The sequence below is a fragment of the Bidens hawaiensis genome, unplaced genomic scaffold (assembly GCF_021521415.1).
Source record: "Bidens hawaiensis isolate Kalapana, Puna unplaced genomic scaffold, B.hawaiensis_p1.1 tig00045888_1, whole genome shotgun sequence".
NCBI classification, from domain to species: domain Eukaryota; kingdom Viridiplantae; phylum Streptophyta; class Magnoliopsida; order Asterales; family Asteraceae; genus Bidens; species Bidens hawaiensis.
The window spans coordinates 70,270-91,049 of NW_027498155.1; the positions used below are offsets into that span (position 1 = coordinate 70,270).

General features: G+C 36.9%; 2 protein-coding genes across 2 annotated transcripts; both read right to left on the reverse strand.

The window, feature by feature from the left end:
- Nucleotides 1–2,682: 2,682 nt before the first annotated feature.
- Nucleotides 2,683–8,390, reverse strand: LOC143595935 (protein MLN51 homolog). Its single transcript, XM_077074828.1, has 11 exons — nt 7,847–8,390; nt 5,756–5,858; nt 5,465–5,667; nt 4,755–5,380; nt 4,034–4,145; nt 3,806–3,943; nt 3,664–3,719; nt 3,535–3,580; nt 3,261–3,447; nt 3,091–3,182; nt 2,683–3,015 (listed from the first exon to the last, which is right to left on the reverse strand). Exons 1-9 carry the CDS (start codon nt 8,338–8,340, stop codon nt 3,420–3,422), a joined length of 1,806 nt encoding a protein of 601 aa, XP_076930943.1. The 5' UTR covers nt 8,341–8,390; the 3' UTR covers nt 2,683–3,015; nt 3,091–3,182; nt 3,261–3,419.
- Nucleotides 8,391–10,731: 2,341 nt separating this feature from the next.
- LOC143595937 (protein REBELOTE-like) lies at nt 10,732–19,568 on the reverse strand. Its single transcript, XM_077074830.1, has 13 exons — nt 19,499–19,568; nt 19,272–19,409; nt 14,556–14,613; nt 14,260–14,368; nt 14,112–14,163; nt 13,953–14,047; nt 13,780–13,845; nt 13,188–13,700; nt 12,064–12,687; nt 11,448–11,654; nt 11,276–11,365; nt 11,109–11,191; nt 10,732–10,946 (listed from the first exon to the last, which is right to left on the reverse strand). Exons 2-13 carry the CDS (start codon nt 19,378–19,380, stop codon nt 10,844–10,846), a joined length of 2,109 nt encoding a protein of 702 aa, XP_076930945.1. The 5' UTR covers nt 19,381–19,409; nt 19,499–19,568; the 3' UTR covers nt 10,732–10,843.
- Nucleotides 19,569–20,780: the final 1,212 nt, after the last annotated feature.

Below are 20,780 nucleotides of genomic sequence, written 5' to 3' on the forward strand. Positions count from 1 at the left end.
AGGCTTGATGCAAAACTACTATCGAGCCGGGGTCTTACCGGAAGCAGCCTCTCTATCCCTATGGGGTAGAGGTAAGGCTGCCTACATCTTACCCTCCTCAGACCCTACCATAGCTTTGCTATTGGTGGGATATACTGAGTACGATGATGATGATGATGATGATGATGATGATGATGATGATGATTTGCTAACGGTGAAAATGCTTACTAATGTTAACATTTTGTTAGTGGTCATGTTGGAATGTTCAATTCTGCAAAATAAATGTACATAAGCGGTTTATAGAAGTATTTAGGAGTTCAGAGAAAAAAAAGATCGTCTAAAAAGAAAAATCTAGCATGAATCTAATCTAGATGTGACAAACATCAAAATTAACGTAATCGTGTTATAAAACCTAAAAGTATTAACTATTGTGCTCCACCTGTGTCGATCTATCTAAACAGGATGGGCTACGTCACTATCTATTTCCAAGACACTTTGGACAAACGGCACATAATACTTTGGACCCAACCCGGTGGTTCCTACCCGAAGCTAGACCTGACCCGACAGTACCGGGATAGTACCGGTACCGAGGGTTAAAAATCGGGAAATACCGGTACCGTACCGATCCCGAAACTTAAAACTTTGGTACCGATTCGGTACCGGTACCGATTTTGCTCATCCCTACTACGAACGAACCAAAAATGAAATTGAGGTGCGAGGGTGGAAAATGATATTGGGGTGAAAATGAGGGGTTGACTTTGTCATTTTATATTTCGATGTACACTGCGTTCTCGAGTTTCAGTTAAAAGAGGAAAGGGATGGAAAAAATATGTTACGTTCCCGAGTTTCGTTTAAGAAAGGAAAAGGAAGGAAAAAATAAAAGAAGTGCTTAAGTAAAATAAAAGAATTTATGTATTCCCGAGTTCATTTAACGAAAAAATGAAAATGAAAGAAAAGTTTTCCTATCCATTTTACTCTTTTCTTTTTCTTTCCCTTTCACTTTCCTTCCAATTTGGAAAGAAACATTTTCCTTTCATTTTACTCTTTAAACATCCGCATTTCCTTTCCTTTAATGAATCTCTGGAACACCCTTTTTGTTAGTTCCTTCAATTTTCTTCCACCAAAAAAACTCTGGAACACACCTCTTTTATTCTTTCCATCCAATTCCTTTCCTTTCTTTCTTTCTTTAAGTTATACATCTTTTCAAATTTGAAGGATTTGGAAGGAAAGAAAATTGAAGAAAAAGTAAAGATGTCAAAAGAAAAGATAGGAAGAGAAAATTTTCTTTTCCTTGTCATTTTTTTATTAATAAACTCGAGAACACAGCAGTAGAGTTAGTTAATTAATTACATGGTTGATCCATTTAGTTTACGTGTATTAGCTTTTTGTCACCAAGTATTATTAAAAACTTTGCTAACGGTGAAAATAGCCCTGCTTGCGGTGCGCACATATGATGTATATATGTGTGAACCCTCGGGTGGGCAAAAGTGAAATTGCACTAATTTTGACGTTATTTTACTAATCTCGTGAAAATAACGTTAAAAGTGACGGACGGTTAATCAGGCATCATGTAGTGGCGTTGATAGCTGAAAGATAAGGGTACATGCACCGATCAGCTGGTGTCCCGATGATTGAGTGCTATGTGCCTTATGTCCAAGGCTTGATGCAAAACTACTATCGAGCCGGGGTCTTACCGGAAGCAGCCTCTCTATCCCTATGGGGTAGAGGTAAGGCTGCCTACATCTTACCCTCCTCAGACCCTACCATAGCTTTGCTATTGGTGGGATATACTGAGTACGATGATGATGATGATGATGATGATGATGATGATGATGATGATGATTTGCTAACGGTGAAAATGCTTACTAATGTTAACATTTTGTTAGTGGTCATGTTGGAATGTTCAATTCTGCAAAATAAATGTACATAAGCGGTTTATAGAAGTATTTAGGAGTTCAGAGAAAAAAAAGATCGTCTAAAAAGAAAAATCTAGCATGAATCTAATCTAGATGTGACAAACATCAAAATTAACGTAATCGTGTTATAAAACCTAAAAGTATTAACTATTGTGCTCCACCTGTGTCGATCTATCTAAACAGGATGGGCTACGTCACTATCTATTTCCAAGACACTTTGGACAAACGGCACATAATACTTTGGACCCAACCCGGTGGTTCCTACCCGAAGCTAGACCTGACCCGACCCTACCCGCGGGTATGGATCGGGCTTTGGGTTTCCCCACGAAACTGACCCGGTGGAACCTGTTTCGTCAATACCATGTCAAAACACGACCATACCCTACCCGAAACCCGATAAATACCCGACTATACCCAGAATCGGTTCCTACCCGATTCCTGAAAATATCCGTTTTTGCACCTCTAACTTGAGCTCGGTTGTTTGCAAAACAACGCAGTTTGTTTTGTTTCTTTCATTCTTTTTTTGAACGACAACCTAACTTTAATTACCTATTTGGGTATCTTAGTAATCCTTTACGCTATGTGTTTCAAGTTCCACTTGGATTCGTAATTCTAGTAATTGGATATGACATGCATTTTACTTCTTGGATATTGAACATTATAACAATATCATTCTCCATCTCCAAACACAGTTTTAACACTCGATAAGAAACGAAATAACTCGACCTTTAACTAATCAAAAGCCAATCTCAAACACGACTCAACCCTCAAAAGCAAGAACAAAGTTAACACAATAGCAAATCCATCCCATAGTAGGTAACAAGAAACACAATTATCGTTCGCCTCCGCCTAAGTCATACAGTAAACATGAAGAAACAAAGTTAAAAAACCATCTCCAAACACGCTGCACAGCTACTCGAACCCCCAAACACGACTCTAAGTCAGTAAAAACAAGCACACAAGATAAACGATTAAACACACACACACGCACAAACATTATAGCTAAAAGTTTCACTGCTAGATATATCTCTAATCTCTTGTACTTTTACTATTCCCCACACAAAAGGCCTTGCCGAAAACTTTCACCAAATAAAAGTTATAGAAACAAGCGAGAATAAACCTGAAAGTAGAAACAAACACGCCATCAATCAAAAGTACGTTCAGATTTATAAACCGCGGTAAGGTTTTTCTATACCTCTCATCCAAAACGAAAATTTCCTGCCGCCTGTCAGGCTGCATTCTTTTACTACGAGGACGCAGCATGAGCAGGCATATCAAAACACATACCTGTGTAAAACAATAACTATGTAAAAAGATATAACTTTGTAGTTATTTAAGCAATAACTGTTTAAAAGAAGACATTACCGTAAATATTTAGTAATATAGAAGGTGCCAAAAGTGATCCATGAGTAAACGGGAGATCACAGAAGGCTTAAGGGCTGCAAAACCGGCGCAAGAAACTCATCAGGAAATTTTCAGTTGGAAAGTGATCTTTCTCAGCTAATTTCAATAGCTTTTAATACTTCACTTGTCGAACTTCATTTCGGTGTATCTGCACATAGAGCAATAAAAAATTTAAAATCAATTCTTCTGTACACGATAAAAACCAAAAGGATGGTTAAACAAAACACAAACTTGCCTGCGAGCTTTATTTTGTCGTTGTCTAAGCTCATCCTTTTCAATCTCTGCCAAAACAAAACAAATTAAATCAATTGCTTAGTTACAAATTTAACAAAATTTAGTTTAGAGAGCAAGCATCGAGTCTTACCAGGTTTCGGATAAGGCTTCACTTCACTGCTAGATTTATTCATATTACTGTCTTTGCTGCGAAGAAACCAAACAAATGAAAACCAACTAAATAAATTGCAGTAAAATCTGTTGAAAATAACTTGCAGCAAACATTGTCATACTTTATAGGATGAGCTAATGAAGCCAATTGACCAGATGGACGAGCATTATAAGCGCCATCCATTGTAATATATGGGTGGTACGGTGCATTTAGTCCAGCAGCACCTAAAGCTCCAGCAGCACCAGCCAAAACAGGTAACCTGTTATGACATAATCAATGATATTGTAACTCAACTTACAAGTCAAAAAACAAATTAGAAACTATTAATTGAAAATCTTAGTTTTAATACCATGTCATCTCTGAATTTCCCAAGCCATCGGGCTGACCAACATAGCCAGGAAAAGCCATGCCAACAGCAGGAACTCCAAGACCACGAGGATGCTGCCCAGCAAATTGCATAACTACATACCAATCCACAAAAGTAATATATTATACGCATATCATCGTTTCATATCTCCAAGTAACTAATAAGATTAAAAAAATGGATTTGATTAGGCCTGAAAATGAACCAGACAAACACGAATTAAACGAACAGAGTTTCTTAGTTTGTATTTGTTCGTTATGAAAATGAACGTGTTCGCGTTTATGTTCGTTCACTAACAATACATATAAAGAGTTCATGAACGTAAACAAGAATAAACGAACGAACATAACTGAACATAGATTATTAGACACAAACATAACTGAGAAAACATCGATTAAAAGTAAATGTGTGCATCACTATGTCGAGCCCAAAAAAATAAAAAATTAGATTCAATTGTAATGGATATTTTGTATTTATAAAATTAGTATAAATTGTAATGGACCTAACAGATTTAAATAAATATATACAGGAATGATCTGTCCATGCCCGTTCATTTAACTAAATGAACAAAAACTGTTGTTCGCGTTCGTTCACTTATTAACAAACAAAAATATAAACTTCATGCCGAACGGTTCACTCTTGAATGAATCTTTGATTTGTTTGCAGGCCTAATATTGATTAAAAACGTTATCTAATAGATGTTTACCTGGCAGAAATCTTGGAGCCCCAGAAAAATTCTGATCACCATAAGAAAACGAGCCAGTTCCACTGCTCAGAGTACTACCTTTTCCTCTTAAACCCAGCACAGCCTTAAAATCATTAGATTCTGTAGAAGATTCCATATCTACATACTCAAGACCACGTGTAGAACCGGATGTTTTAGGCGGAGAAAAAGCTTGAGACACACTGGCAGATCGAGCCCTAAACTGTTGACTAAAAGGCACCGATTGATGGCCCACTTGCCCAAATGGAACTGGGCCTCTCCCATGGGCCCGTGTTTGTGAGTTCATGGGCTTAGGGATTGAATCATCTATATAAAGCTTGTCCATACCTAATGAAACAGAAACATTTCTTCCCTGTGAAATATTAGACTGAGAAACTGGATAATTCTCCGACATAGTAGGAGGACGTGGGCCCCGAGTAACTGATCCACTTTTGCTTTCTTTATTTGAAGAACCCGAAGGATAAAATGGTAGAGAAGCAAAATTCAAACTTGATGCAACAACATTTTTTCTAACGAAGCCGTGAGCAGATTCTGATGCTGATGTGGCAGAAGCCGCAGTTGCTCTTCCTGAACTAGCATGTGAGGTTCTCTCCATTGGTTTGGCATGCCTACAACACTTGGTAATCAAATTCTGAACAAATCATACGAATAATGGTTAACTAAATACTATAAATCATGATATATCTGCTTACTGTCTGCTTTGTGCAGGAGGCTGCAGAAAAGTGTTTTGTGTAGAAGGCTGATATCTTCTTGGGCCTCGGCCCCTTACAGATTTGGGCCCAGTTGTTTGATTATTATTATTATTATTATCGTTGTTGTAATTTCTAGAGAATCCACGACCTTCGCCTATATTTCTGCCACGACCTCGATTACGACCCCTGAAAACCCTTCTATGCTGAAATAACAAAAAAATATTAAAATAGATAGTTGTGTGTATTTACACACATACATATGTTGATACTTGATAAGAAACAATGGTTCACCTCATGGTAACGCCTATCCTGTGTAGTCACTTCTTCAAACTTGTCATGGCCCCATTTTCTCTCATCTCTCAGCTCCCACAATTTCCTCCCGCCAAAAGTACGCCTGCATATATAAACAGAACTTTATAAAATGAAGTACCATTTAATGGCATGAAAAACTTGTAAAGAATTGACTCAAATTATAACATTCTGTGAAGGTAAAACAGATCTCAAGTTAATTATAATAGGCTTTTTCTTGGTGGAGTAAATGTGGTGGATATCTGATAAACTTGTAATGAACAAATAGTACAACACAAATTTCTTCTAAGTGAAGCTTCATGCTTGAATAATTTAGTTTATACATGTGAATGTTTGCCTTTTGTCGCACACTTCCACAACTATATCAAAAAGAACTGATGTGCATGAAAAGAATGGTAGTTTGTTTAACTCAAAAATAAACGAACACATATATGCATGAAAAGAAATACTTTAAAACATATGCGCATGAAATTTGTAGCAAAAAAAGGACAGTGACTAGAAAAAGTTACAAATCGACTTAGGAAAAAAACAGATTGGTGTTTCCAAGTTCCAACGCATGGGTGTTAAGGTGGAGGCTTAATAAACATGAGCACCATTCAACTTTGTCACATTTCGAATTTTGCCGTGTGAGTATGCAACTTGGCATAACAATAGTGTTCATGACACCCTTTCATATTCCAATCTAGCTTAATAATAGTGTAACATGCCATTCCTATATACTAATCATAAGGCCATAACACGTTTTTTTCACAATTACACCTGCAAATGTTGAAGCCCAAAGAGAAACCTAAAGGGGAAGACAAATTATGCTTAATTGTTTTAAAAAAAGGCATAATAAGACATATAAGAACAGGTCCGTCTGTACATAGACAAACAATCGTCTATGCATATATAAATATAAACAATATAATATGAAAAATACAACATATGTAGAGAACTTAATATAAACACAAACAAATAACTTGCATAGATTATAAAATCCAGTAAATGACCACATCCCACCCTCCCCAGACCATACTGATAGCTTAGGCTATTTGTGGGATATACTGGGTACGATTGTTGTTGTTGCAATAGATTATAAAATCCAATATCATTTGACTTCTGAATGGAAATAAAAAATGTAGCATTGTGTGTATACTTAAATAAGAAGATAAGCACTATTGAGTAGCATTGTGTGTATACTTAAAACAAATCATTATACCCAACAGTGTTTATTTCTTAATTTAAGTTTGTGCACTGTATGTATACACACTCTAAATATATACATGCATACTACACACATAATGCTTGATCTTTTATTTTCTTTCAAAAGTAAAATAGTGCTTTGCCTTTAACATATTCTCTTACAGTATAATGTTTACAATTTATATATACACAGACGAATGCCTACCCTTATACCACCTATTGCTATATCTCTTATGACTTTTCATTTTCTTACAAAAGTCAAATAATGAGACCTTAGTTTCAAAGAGCAAGAGACGATCCGATGTGTTTTGATCCCAAAAGTCAACTTGCAATGTGTGACGCATGAGGCAGCCACATTATGACATAATGCACAATCATTCATAGACAAAATTTTAGCTTCTTAACTTCTAAACACTAAAATTTAACACACTTGTATCATCTCTGGTAAGTAGTTTTCAATCGATGGCCTAACTTGTTCAAACACTTGTCAACTGCATAACACCGCCGCATAACAAACTCAAAGATGCGTTTCCATCACCACGTAATGCACACATCTTTAAACCAAGAATAAGACTGACTACCTAACCTAACCTAACCTAACCTAACCTAACCTAACCAACTTAACTAACCCTACAACACATGAATAGACCACTCCAATTAATTATGAATTTATAACATACGCATAGAAACAAATACAAACCAAAGTAAAGTACAAAATCACCCGTTTCTACCACAAGCACTATCTCTGATCCAAGAATGAGACTGATTACCTAACTTACCTAACTTAACTAACCCAACAACACTTCAAAAAACCACCCCAATTAACTATAACAATGCACCCACACACACATAAAAACAAATATAAACCAAACAGAAGCACAAAATCACCTGTTTCTACCACGCCCACGACCACAACCACCATCTCTAAACCGATCATCATGCATATAAAACGCCCCCGCCGTCGGCACCGCAAACGGCTCATTCTCTTTCTTCTCCTCTACTCTCCCCTCACCCTCACCTTCCTCAACTCCTCCACTCCTATTATTATTATCATCATCATCAAACCGATCAACACTCCGAATAACAACAGTCTCAATAACACCTTCATCTTCTTCATCCTCAACTAACTCCAATTCTTCTTCTTCTTCTTCTTCATCATCATCATCATCATCATCATACTCTGCAGCCGCACCTTGACCATCAGATTCATAATCCGAAACCCTAACCCTAACCCTAGCGTCACTAACAACGTCATCATCATCATCGTCATCTTCTTCTTCTTCGTCACTCGCTTCCATCCTCCGCCGCATCGTCAACGAAAGTTTCGCCTGCTCTGGATCACTATCGTACTCATCTTCTTCTTTTTCTCCTAAATCCGCCATTATTATTATTATTATTGTTATTCAAACTCAATAACCGCACGAACAAAAACCCTAACTAGTAACAATTGGAATGACGAAGATTTAATTAATAATATGATTTGATACTATTTGAAATGAATGAAGAAATGAAGAAATGAAGAAACAAGTGTCGGTATAGGGTGTGGACTTGTAGATAATAATAATAATAATAATAATAATAATAATAATAATAGTAATAACTGTATTTATCTCCAGGGCAACTAATGATTTGGGTGAAAATTGGAAAATTTGTTTAATTGGTCTCAAATTTTGTCTTTTGAACATTGTCGGTCCTAACTAACGAATTGGTTGCTGGCGGTCCCAACTTTTAACGTATTTATTCCTAACAGCCCGCGACTAACAAAATTCTAACGTCGTTAGTTTCAGTTTGCCGGAAAAATACATTTTTTTCCCGAAAACTCAACAATTTTGTCCCAAACATCATGGTAACTGTGTATCGCACCTTTAGGAACTTTTTTCTAGTAAAAACCCCAATTGAGGTCGCTGAAACCCTAGAACCTTCGTCGAAATCAGTTGATGGTGCTTAAGTGATGGTGGTTGGTTGGTGGTAGTCAATTGATGGTGGTGGCGGTGTTCAGGTAGTGTTTTCCGGCAAACAAAATTGACTTTTCCAGCCAAAAACGTTTTTCCGGTGACCTGAAACTAACGGCGTTAGGAACAATTACATTAAAAGTTGGGACCATCAGTGACGAATTCGTTAGGGACTGACAATGACCAAAAGACAATAGTTGGGACTCATAAAAACCGATTTTCCATGAAAATTTGATAGCAGAAGATAAGGTCTTACATGAACGGTAACTAAAACCGAACCGAATTGAAACCTGAAACCCGATTAACCGAAAGTTGGTTATTGAGTGCCACATGTTTAACTAGACACGTATGGAGTTTAAAAAGTTAGTGTTAATTATAAAACGTTAAATAAACAAGGATTAAAAATGTTTTTTTGTTAAAAAGGAGGTCCATGTGAACTTTCTGACAAACCTGCTTGAATTGAGGTTTACAAGCACGATTTGATATACTCGGCGCTATTTGAAGAGAGATTAAATCAATGAAGAAACAAGTGTCAGTTTAGGGTGTATATCTAGGGCAACTAATTCGGGTGAAAATTTGAGACTATAAGATAAGGGGACATACATGAACAATAACTAAAACCGAAATGAATCAAATACTGATTAACCAAAAATTGGTTATCGCGTCTTCGGACGAAGATAAGCAAGTCTCATTGTTAACTAATCGTTCTAGAGTTAAAAGTTGGCTTTAATTATAGAATGTTAAATAAAAAAGGATTAAAAATTAACATATAAAATACATTTGTTTAAAAAAGAAGAAAAATACTTTACATTAAAATGATAACATATACTCTGTATCATTTAAAGAGAAATTATTAAAGTTCATAGCTTAGCTGTATTGTAACTTTATTAAAGTTTAGTGTCAGAACCTTAAATTGGTTAAAATGATAAAAAAAACCTCAATAACAAAATGCACATGACCCAATAATGAATTAGAGCTCCTAATGCAAGTCGGTTAACTAACCTCTCTCCATTACACTTGTTTTTCAAGTTGGTTAGTAAGACTACTATCTACGTGACAGTGACATGACGCTTTAACTAACCTTCCATAACACACAGTCTTACCGTTAACACAAGTCAAGAAAAACATCAACCACTTCGAGTTTTAAACCCTACTTGAATTCACTACTCTGGCCAGATGAGGGTGGTGGTGTGCTCGCTCAGCCCAAGCTCCGGTGCTCCACCTCAGACGCGCTGTCCACTTTACGAAAACTGTATCCATGTCAAATTCTAGATTGTGTTATAACCATTGACGAAGTTTAATTGGGGCCCGGGGTCTCCCCCCCCCCCCCCCCCTGTTTTTTTGCGCAGCAGTGTAAATTTACCTGTTTTCAGTCGAAAATTTTTATACGTAGTGTAAGTTTAGCCTTTTTCGGCCAAAAATTTGAGCCCGGCCCCCCTTGTTTGTGAATTTTTTTATACATTTTGAGCCCCCCCCCCCCTCCGGTTGCCACAGTCCAAGCTTCGCCACTGGTTATAACACAAAAACACATTAAATGTATAACTTTTGACACAAACAGGATAAAAATCACTAAAAATCTATGTTAAATGTTATACAAACTTCTAAGTTGTTTTATTCGACCTAACCTAACATATCACAACTCACAACCAATGTCGCCTATGTACAAGTACCCATTTTGACCCGTTACCAACGCTAGTTACAACCAATTTCACCATGTACAAGTACCCATTTTGACCCGTTACCGACGCTAGTTACAACAATGTGGCACCATGTAGACAAAATAAAAACAAAAAGTGAATCTGTTTGAATTATTGTCTCAAAAATAAACCTCATGTGCATAAAATACAAACCGGTTACAAAATTGCCGAGTAAAACATGAGAACTAACATAGTAAAAAACATAAATTAAACAAAAAATAGCTCTTATCATACTTCTAAGTTTCCACAACTCTTCTTTTCTTTCCCTTAGTGTCGTCATCCCCATTACCTCCCGCATCCTGTGTCTTCTTTCGCTTCACCTTTTGTGGTTCTCGCGAGCTACAAATAACCGACGGGACACAAAAAGGTCAAATGAGTCAAGTCAAAAAAAATTAGCTAAATGGGGAATAGGTCAAACGGGTCAAACATGTTGATAGTAGTCCCAAGTCTTGTCTTAAACGCATATTTAAATTGTTTTAATTAAAGAACCAGATTATTTACCTTGTGGACATCTTTGAAGCAGCCTTTTCTATAATACTTTTATAGTATTGCGTAAATGGAGTATTCAAAGTGCCTTTCTCAAACTGCACAAAACATCAATATTTAGAAAGTTGATTTAATTGGTTTAAAATTATTTAAAAAAAAAAGTGAGTTGATTAAAAAATGACCTGCAAAAACTGATCAACAGACTCCTGGTCTTTCGGTGAAAATGCCACGTCATCCCTTTTCTTCTGCACAAACTCAACATTTTGTTCCACCTGCAATAAAGTCAAAATTGGTAAGTTGAAATAGTTATTATTTTTTTTTTCAAAAAGATGGTTTGAAGAATAACTGCAATACCATATCCATAAGACGTCTGACAACACGCTTCAAACTTTCAACGGTACTTCTTTCATAAAACTTCTTTAATCTGATAAGTGGAATAACTGCTAACTCAGGAAATGAAATGTGGCAGCTCCACTGCATGAAGTGCACTGCAAGCAGCTCAATTGCTGAATTCACACATTGCTCCGTGAAGTTTTGTGATTTCAACCAAAATTTAGGAAGCTGAAATCAATAACATGTTAAGAGTTAGGTAATAAAAGTAGTGATGTGCACAAAACTTATATAACCAAACCATAACTGGAATAACCAACGTAACCAAATTAAAATAACCAAACCCAATAAAAACTAACAGTTTCAAGTAAAAACCGAAAAATCCGGTTTGAAGTAATTTATAAATTGTGTAGCCTAAAAATTTGAGGTCCAAATGTGTAATAATTAATTAATCATTAATTAACAAAAATAATTTGGCCTAAAGTTTCAAGCCCAAATGATTAAACCAGATAAAGTTTTCAAAAACCCAAAAACCAATTTTTGGTTCGATTTGAGCCCAAAACCGACCCATGGATGCCCCTGGATAAAAGTATGTAGAAATTGATACAAACATACAAATAAATAATAAGCACCCACTAACCTTCAAATCCGACGCCAACTTCACAGATTTTCTAGATTTACCGCCCTCGTTAACTTTATACTCAACCATATCCAAAATAAACGAAGCAACAGGAATAAAAACTCCACAAGAACTCGAAAGTTTATTTAACCGCTGAACACATCTTATCCTCAATGGGAGATACTTGGGGCCCGGAAATAAGCAAGCAACTCCATTTATTAGCTGGATCATTTTAAACAACAATAACTGAACATCACATTCATTTACATTTGCTGAAATGAAGTGAACCCATAAATCAATGCACTGAGTATACTGCCAGCTGTATATTGTCTTAATTGCTTCCTTATTTTCGTTCTGCTTTGCGTGCTTCAATATGTTAGAAAGTTGTTGAACAGATACAAGTGCTTTGTTACTTGATTTTTCCAAATCAAGGGTGCATAAATTGATGAAGGAATCTCTAAGGAATTCAATATGTTTTGTGTCAACGGTTTCCATAATCCTGCATCGAGCAATGTAGGACTTGTATGTTTTGATAAAGCAGGTGTCGAAGTAATCAGAGCCGCATACAGATACAATATCTTGGATTAAAAGAGAAGAGTTCATGGAAAGAACCCCGCCACCTGTCGCCCATATAGGAACTATAATCTGCATTATGTATACAAACTAAATTAGAAGCTGTTGAACTTTGTCTTGGTTAAAAAGTAGTTAAAGTTGCATTTTTGACCCGTATACAAACAATGGGTCCATTATAAATGATTTTTTATCTCTAGCGTTTCCTGTGACCATGGGTCAATTAGCTCGAATTTTGAAAGTTGTCTAAAGTGAATTTTAATAAATAAAACCGCTTAACACACTTTATTTAAATAGAGGCATTATAATTGAAATCATATTAAGTAATATAATCATAAATGACATGCTAATTATTTATAAAAAAATAAAAACGTAAAATAAATGTCATCCAAAGTGTTTATAAAACTTCCTAAAACGTACTATTCAAAAGTAAATAATTGTTGTGAAAATATAAACTTTTAAATCACAACTGACAACAATCATTTGGAGAAAAAAAATATTTAAAAAAAAAAGTGTTTTTGTTTAGCACTTATATAAAAATCAGACAAAAGAATCTGCTAAATACAGCTAAATACCTGAATAAGCATGTTTAGCAAAGATGGAAAGGCAGCAAAAAACACTAAAGATGCTCTCAAACGGGCAACGGAGAAAGCCAATATCTCTGAGTCAGTGACCTGCTTCAGAAGAAATAATGTACTTCTAAAATAAGACTTAATCAAAGGTTGGACTTTTTTCCATCTTGAAGTATTCTTTAAATCCAATAAGGTCGTTTTTTTGCAATTGATAGGAATCTTTAACAAAACCCTAAATATATTATCAGCTTCAGATAGCATGAATGTATATATGCTGCAAAAAGTCTCACTGTCTTGAATTGTGGGGCCCGTTTCTTCAGAACCAAAATGACATGTCGCTCGATATGCGTTTAATAAATTTACTAAAGCAGGCTCATTATGCTCCTCTGTAACTAGCTTACTCCACTTATTTATTACTGAATATGTCAATATTTTCTGGTTAGTTGTAGCAGAATCATCAAACACCATATTATCTTCATCTTCATCACCATCTCCATCCTCATCTCCATCAGAATACTGTTATAAAAGACATGTTACAGATTAATATTTCTATGAGTAATAAAGAAAAAGAACATTTTAGATAATGATGTCTTACCATCTCTTGATTTTGAGATTTCTTTCTTTTATTGTAGCTTTCTAAAAACTTAACAAACTTCAGATCCTGAAAAGTTTTCAAATTAAAATGCTTTAGAACACATACATTTGAGTCAAAGTCAAAGATCGGATGGATTCTACACAATATGCATAGAAAAACAAAAATACGCTCACTTTTTTCTTCAATTTGTCCAATAATTTCTTCTGTGCTACAAGTTCTTCGTAAAGTTTTTGATTGTTGACAGACAACGTGCATTTGTTTTCAACATCTACAAAATGAATTAACCGATTAAAACCCAATAGGTAAAAACACTAGACTTGAAGATTACTAACCTTCTAAAGTAGCATCATTGTTAATTTCACCAAGATTTCCACAGCTTGGGTCCTATAATTTGTAATCAATACCAAAAGATAAGCATATAAAAGTTTTCAATGTAAAGTAAAAACATTGGAAAATGCCAAAGTTAGGTGAGTCTTAAACCTCTGAAAGATAACCGTCACTGTCGGAATCAAATAGAACCATGGTATTATCATCCTCAGAAAATAGTGCATCAAAAGAAGTAGCCATAGTGACTTCATTGTCAGATATCCTGATAATCATATCAAAAGTTCAAACATAAAGAAAGATACAGGTATATAACATCAAGATGCATCTATCTCTTTATTAATTTAAAACGGTTGTAAGTATTATATAACATCAAGATATTAATATTTAAATTATAATAGCATCTACGTTGAAAAGAATACTGGATTTCTCTAATTTGTTTGATCACTTACCTTCCATTAGACAACTCTGCTGTCTTCACTACTTTCTCAGCAACATCTTGTTTATCTTCTGCACCAATACATTAAATCGTAAGTTTTTTAAACCTATTAAACCCTACTGAAACTTAAGATCTATGCTCTAGTACACATTTTCAAGCTATAACTGTCATTTAATTATCAAATTGAATACATAATTAATAATTTCATCTCCATCTACTAGGAGGGAAAAAGAGCCTATTTTGACTTGCGAGAGCTCAGGCCCGGGTTGTATATTATTTAATAATCAATCTATTATTACTTTCAACTAGTTTTACAGATTTCGAGCAACCTTAAACGAGCCTAAGCTCGAGTCAAGCTCTTATGCAGACCCTTAAACGAGCCAAATCTCAGCTCGAGCTCGGTTGTGCAGTGTGAAATTAATACAGAGAAGTCCAAAAGAGCTAATATTTAAAAATACACAAGGCTGTTAATGCACAACGAGCCTAAACAATCTTCACATACAAGACTCTAGCTCAGACTCGATACTAAAAACTGCTTAGCAACATTCAACAAAACCCTAGCAAACATTGCATTTTTATAACTATCAAAAAAACCTAACAATCCTAAGCTAGCAAGCTCAAGTCAAGCTCGTGTGCGACTGTGCGGTATACCTTAAACAAGCTAAATCTTGCCTCGAGCTCGGCTGTGTAGTGTGAAATTAATATATAGAAGTCCAAAAGAGCTAATTTAAAAAAAAACAAGGCTCATTAAGACTCTAAAAACCTAAGCAATCTTCTCATACAACGCTTGAGCTCGAGCTCAATAACTAAACGAGTTTTATTTGAGGCTCGGGCTCGGCTCATCTACATCTACACAGACTAACACAAAACTACCGAACAACATTTAATAAAACCCTAGCAAACATTGCATTTCTAATTTCCTAACAGTTTGCGTACGCAGCCAAAGCTCAGCCTGAGCTCAGTTGTGCTATGTGAAATAAATACATAAAAGTCCAAAAGAGCTAAAACTTTAGAAAACACATAAAGCTCGTTAACACTCGACAAGCCTAAACAATCTTCCCATACAAGACTGTAGCTCAGACTCGATAGCTAAACGAGCTTTATTTGAGGCTCAGGCTCGGATCATCTACACAGACTAACACAAAACCGCTTAACAACAATTAACAAAACCCTAACAAACGTGGCATTTCTAAATTCCTTACAATCTGTGTACACTTTAAAAAGTTCAGCCAAAGCTCAGCCTGAGCTCGATTGTGTTAGGAACAAAGCGGCGCAGCGGAATCAACACACACACACACACAAACGATATAAACACGCGGTATAGAAAAATAAACGACACAAGAATTTTACGTGGTTCGGTCCCAGTGGGGGACCTACGTCCACGGGCTGCAACCAGGTTATTTCATTAAGCTCAAGGCACACAAGATTACAATTACAACTAGGGTATTTATAGACTAAATCTAGGGTTCCTAACTTGTTCTCCAAGTTAGGCCCAAACAAATAAGATGGGACCCATTAGGGCCGGCTAACCCTAATTAGGGCCGGCTGCCCTAATACCCTTTGTTCGAGTCTCCAACCCTAACAATCTCCCACTTGGAGGCTCGAGCAATCCTCAATCCACCATCCAAGCAAACCCTATACCTGTAACTCCAGTAATCTTAAAAACAGAAATCTTCCAAGCCTCCAGTTCCAAGAACAAGCTAAAACTTCACGGTCAGAAGTTCTCCAAGCCTCCAGCTCCCAAGAACAAGCTATGATTTCAAATAAAAGAAGTCCTCCAAGCCTCAGTTCCCATAAACAAGCTAAGACTTCAATCTAATCCTCCTAGTTGCAGCGGCCCGCTCCTCAATTACCTGAAGAGCCAGTTGAAGCTCCATTGAGCTCCAACCCAACAGTCATCAATGACCCAGCCATGGCAAAACCCGCCATTGACTCATCCTCAATCTCAACCGGCTCCCACTGATTCGAACTACCGGCTCCAGAGACTCCCAGAGAAAACACCACTCTCCAAAACCTGCAAGTACCCAGGAGAGATTTTCCCATTCGGAATTCCGGTATTCAAAACCCAACGGTGTTTTGAACTGTACCTAGAACACGGTTCGTGCTCCCACTGTTCCAAAACCCCTGACCTAGTTTAAACCTCCGAATGCACTCAGCTACATCCCGGTGGCTCCAGGATTCACACTTGCAAAATGAATCCACTTAGCTCTACCCGATGCAGCGAGCCAAGACTTTAATACTCGGAAGTTGGTTCCCTTCTTCCAGCGATACATAAACTTGTACCTTCCCAAAGTCTTCAATAAGATTCACCAATACTTCACTACAGTGGGTAACATGAAATGAAGTATACCAGAATCTCGAACCCAAGAGTCTCACTGCCTTCACTGAGTCCCAATGCATCAACCCAGACACATTCTCAGAAGCAGAATTCATTATCTTTTGACATTGACTCTAAAGAATGTCACGAACCTCCATGCAGCTCCACGAAGTCAACTATGCCCAGCTCCCACTGTCCCTGTTATCCCAACCCATTACCAAAACCAACATTCCATGAGATTATCCCCGATCGTACTTTTCCCGGTAAACGTGTTCACCCAGCACAAGATCCCGGATCCCCTCAAATGTCGAACTGCTGATCACCACCGAACAAGAAATAATTTCATAGTTCCAGACCAGCTAACCGGCAAACGGTTATAACTAACAGCAGTAGAGCTTTACCGAAAGCAAAACGGTACCAAGGATTCCGCGATTGTACACCCGATCAGCTAATCCTAACCGAATAAACCTTTCAACCTGACTTCCCTTTTTTTCACTTATGTCGTCACCAGCACACCAGAATCAGAATACTTAAAACCCAAAGCATTCCAACCTGCTAGTTCCATTTTCACCTGTTTTATCCCACAGTACCACATCCAAGTTCCTTTGACAAAACCAACCAACCGAAATCCAAACCGGTCAAACCTTCGATCATACCCATCCCGTCTACAGCTATAACAATAGCAATCAGGAAACAAATCGAAACAGTGAACACATCAATTGTACGAGCCAGAACTTGACGGATGTTCTCTACCGAACATTGTCAACTGACCGATTTGCTCCTACAATAAACTTCGCAGACAAATCTAAACCCAAATATTGATTTTCACGTAACTCGGTTCTCAAACAGTTGATAATAAACAGTCAACAGAAACTAACTAAATCTCTAACCTTTATTCGACGAATCCAAGAGTTTTATAACCAAACCCTAATCGGCGGCTTCAAAGAGATTAACCTGGTACTATAAACAAAACCATTTATACCCGCGATGTCATAACCCGAAACACCTGACCCGACCTTCACCTGCAAAGCCCGAGTGAAACCTGCAACTCCAAGAAGTCCAAAACAGGAATTCTAATTGCAAAATCACCCGGAAAACCGTCCCAAACAGCCCTGAAAAAACAGCCCCGAACAGCCCTGTTAACCAGAAAAACGAAGATCTCTGACAATACTGTTCACCGCCGGAATCACTGTTCACGGCCGGAAACACTGTTCATGCCGGATACTGTTCACCGCGGCACTGTAGCGGCGGCACTGTAGCAGCCCTTCTCAAACCAGCCTCTTCTACCTTTTTTCTCGATTGATACCCGTGCAAAACCGTGTGTAAACAACGAGCCAAAGCTCTGATACCACTTGTTAGGAACAAAGCGGCGCAGCGGAATCAACACACACACACACACAAACGATATAAACACGCGGTATAGAAAAATAAACGACACAAGAATTTTACGTGGTTCGGTCCCAGTGGGGGACCTACGTCCACGGGCTGCAACCAGGTTATTTCATTAAGCTCAAGGCACACAAGATTACAATTACAACTAGGGTATTTATAGACTAAATCTAGGGTTCCTAACTTGTTCTCCAAGTTAGGCCCAAACAAATAAGATGGGACCCATTAGGGCCGGCTAACCCTAATTAGGGCCGGCTGCCCTAATACCCTTTGTTCGAGTCTCCAACCCTAACAGATTGTGCGGTGTGAAATTAATACATAGAAGTCCAAAAGAGCTAATTTAAAATATGTATATACACGCACGCACACACACGCAAGGCTCATTAAGAGTCAAAAAAACCTAAACAATCTTCCCATACAACGCTCGAGCTCGGGCTCAATAACCTCAATAACTAGACGATCTTTATCTATCTACACAGAGTAACAGAAAACAACTGAACAACTTTTAACAAAACCCTAGCAAACATTGCATTTCTAATTTTACGCTTTAAAAGGTTCAGCCAAAGCTCATCCTGAGCTAGGTTGTACAGCGTAAAATTAATGCATAGAAGTCCAAACGAGCTAATAACCCAAACAATCTTCCAATACAAGGCTCGAGCTCGAGCTCAATAACTAAACGAGCTTTATCTATCTACACAAACTAACACAAAACTACTGGAAAACATTTAACAAAACCCTAACAAACGTTGCATTTCCAAGTCCCTAACAATTTGTGTAGTGTGAAATTAATGCATAGAAGTCCAAAAGAGCTAATATAAGAACCTAAACAATCTTCTAATACAAGGCTCGAGCTCGGGCTCAACAACTAAACGAGCTTTATCTATCTACACAGAGTAACAAAAGGCTACTGAACAACATTTAACAAAACCCTAACAAAACACTGCATTTCTAATATCCTAATAATAATAATTCGTGTACGCTCGAAAGAATTAAAGCGAATATTATAATTATTAATATTATTACTTTTTGTAGGTCGTTTTTTGAAGACGATTTTGGATTTGCGTCGTAGCTTTTGGACGGCCGGAAGATTCTTCTTGGCGAACTTACGAGCTTTCTTCCCAAGCTTCCCCATTCAATTCGACTGTTAGGTTTTACAACAATCTGTATATAATATTATATAAGGATTACAATAAGCATATGATTATTACGTAATAACTGAATCAGTACAAGTAATTGAGATTATTGTTTACCTGTGGAGAAGATTGAAGGCTTTGATTAGGGTTTCGGCGGCGTTTTTGTGGCGATGGGTTTCCAAGGGTTCAAGAGAATCAGGTCAAAACGAGTCGGGTGAAGTCGACCCCCCGTTAGATTTTGTTATTGAGTTTGAGCTCGAGCTTTCGAGCCTTGTACAGGAATAAGCATTATGTATTTTTAAGTATCTGGAGTAGAGGTGCACAAATCGGTTTAAAACTCAAAACCGGTTTGGGTTAAAACCGATTTGGTTTGGTCAACAAAAGTCAAAACCGGTTTATGATCGGTTTCGGTTCGGGTTGAAACCGGTTTCTTACCGCGTTACGATCGGTTTCGGTTCGGGTTTTGGTTCGGTTTTGGCCGGTTTCGGTTCGGTTAACTGGTTTGAAACCGGTTTTGATGGAGAAAATTACAAACTGGTTCCAAACCAACGGTTTCAATCGGTTGTAAACCGGTTTCTACAAAATCAGTTTTGGTTCGGTTTTCGGGTCGGTTCGGTTAACTGGTTTATCTGCCCACCTCTAATATGGAGTAGTTGGTCTAGTGGTAGTTGGTAAGATGGTAAGATGTATGTCCTTTCTTAGTGGAAAAGCATGTTCAATTCTCACTTGGGTTAGTTTGAATGATATGTGGGTGAAGGGATGAATCAGGGCTTTAATCCAGGATTTGAACCCGACATGGGGTGAGGATTTACGGATTTTGTCAGGTTTTTGCGCATCAGGGGAGTACTATCTCACGGTGGTTGAGAAGTCGACTTTGACATGATCTAAAATGTACGCTTACACGTGAGATTCGTGGCGTTAAAAAAATAAGTATTTTTAATTTTATTTCTCTTTTGGACCTCTATCTATTAATTTCATAATTGTCTTTTAATTCTGAATATTTTGTAAACGTTAAAATTAAAATTGAATATTAGATACAAAAAATTGTCACTAAATAATAACTATGATTCATGTGTTTTATTTTGGTCACTTAATTTATGAACACTATATATATACTAAAAACCAAAGTGAGTTGCACTCATATTTGAACATTATTTATAAATTGTTCAAGAAAAGATGCAAACAATACAAATTGCTATTGCATCATCATTATACTTATCATGTTGATCATCACGTGGCCCGGCCTCAATCACACAACCTTCATCTTTTCATTAGTAATTTTTTAAGTTAGTATTTGAAGTAATTAAATATTAAATAGTAGTTGTATCTTAGTTAAATAATAAAGAATTCAACAAACCAAACACGCGTTGAAATTATTTTAAACACATTACAATTTGAT

What these genes read in the sequence shown, in the direction of transcription:
- LOC143595937 (XM_077074830.1), bottom strand. Translation starts at nt 19,380, where the DNA reads ATGGGGAAGCTTGGGAAGAAAGCTCGTAAGTTCGCCAAGAAGAATCTT. An exon ending in GCAGAGTTGTCTAATGGAAG is followed by an intron (nt 14,369 to 14,555) that starts GTAAGTGATCAA and finishes TATGATTATCAG; the next exon opens with GATATCTGACAATGAAGTCA. An exon ending in GCTTCAAAGATGTCCACAAG is followed by an intron (nt 10,947 to 11,108) that starts GTAAATAATCTG and finishes GGTTATTTGTAG; the next exon opens with CTCGCGAGAACCACAAAAGG.
- LOC143595935 (XM_077074828.1), bottom strand. Translation starts at nt 8,340, where the DNA reads ATGGCGGATTTAGGAGAAAAAGAAGAAGATGAGTACGATAGTGATCCA. An exon ending in AGGATAGGCGTTACCATGAG is followed by an intron (nt 5,668 to 5,755) that starts GTGAACCATTGT and finishes TTGTTATTTCAG; the next exon opens with CATAGAAGGGTTTTCAGGGG. An exon ending in CCTCCTGCACAAAGCAGACA is followed by an intron (nt 5,381 to 5,464) that starts GTAAGCAGATAT and finishes CAAGTGTTGTAG; the next exon opens with GCATGCCAAACCAATGGAGA.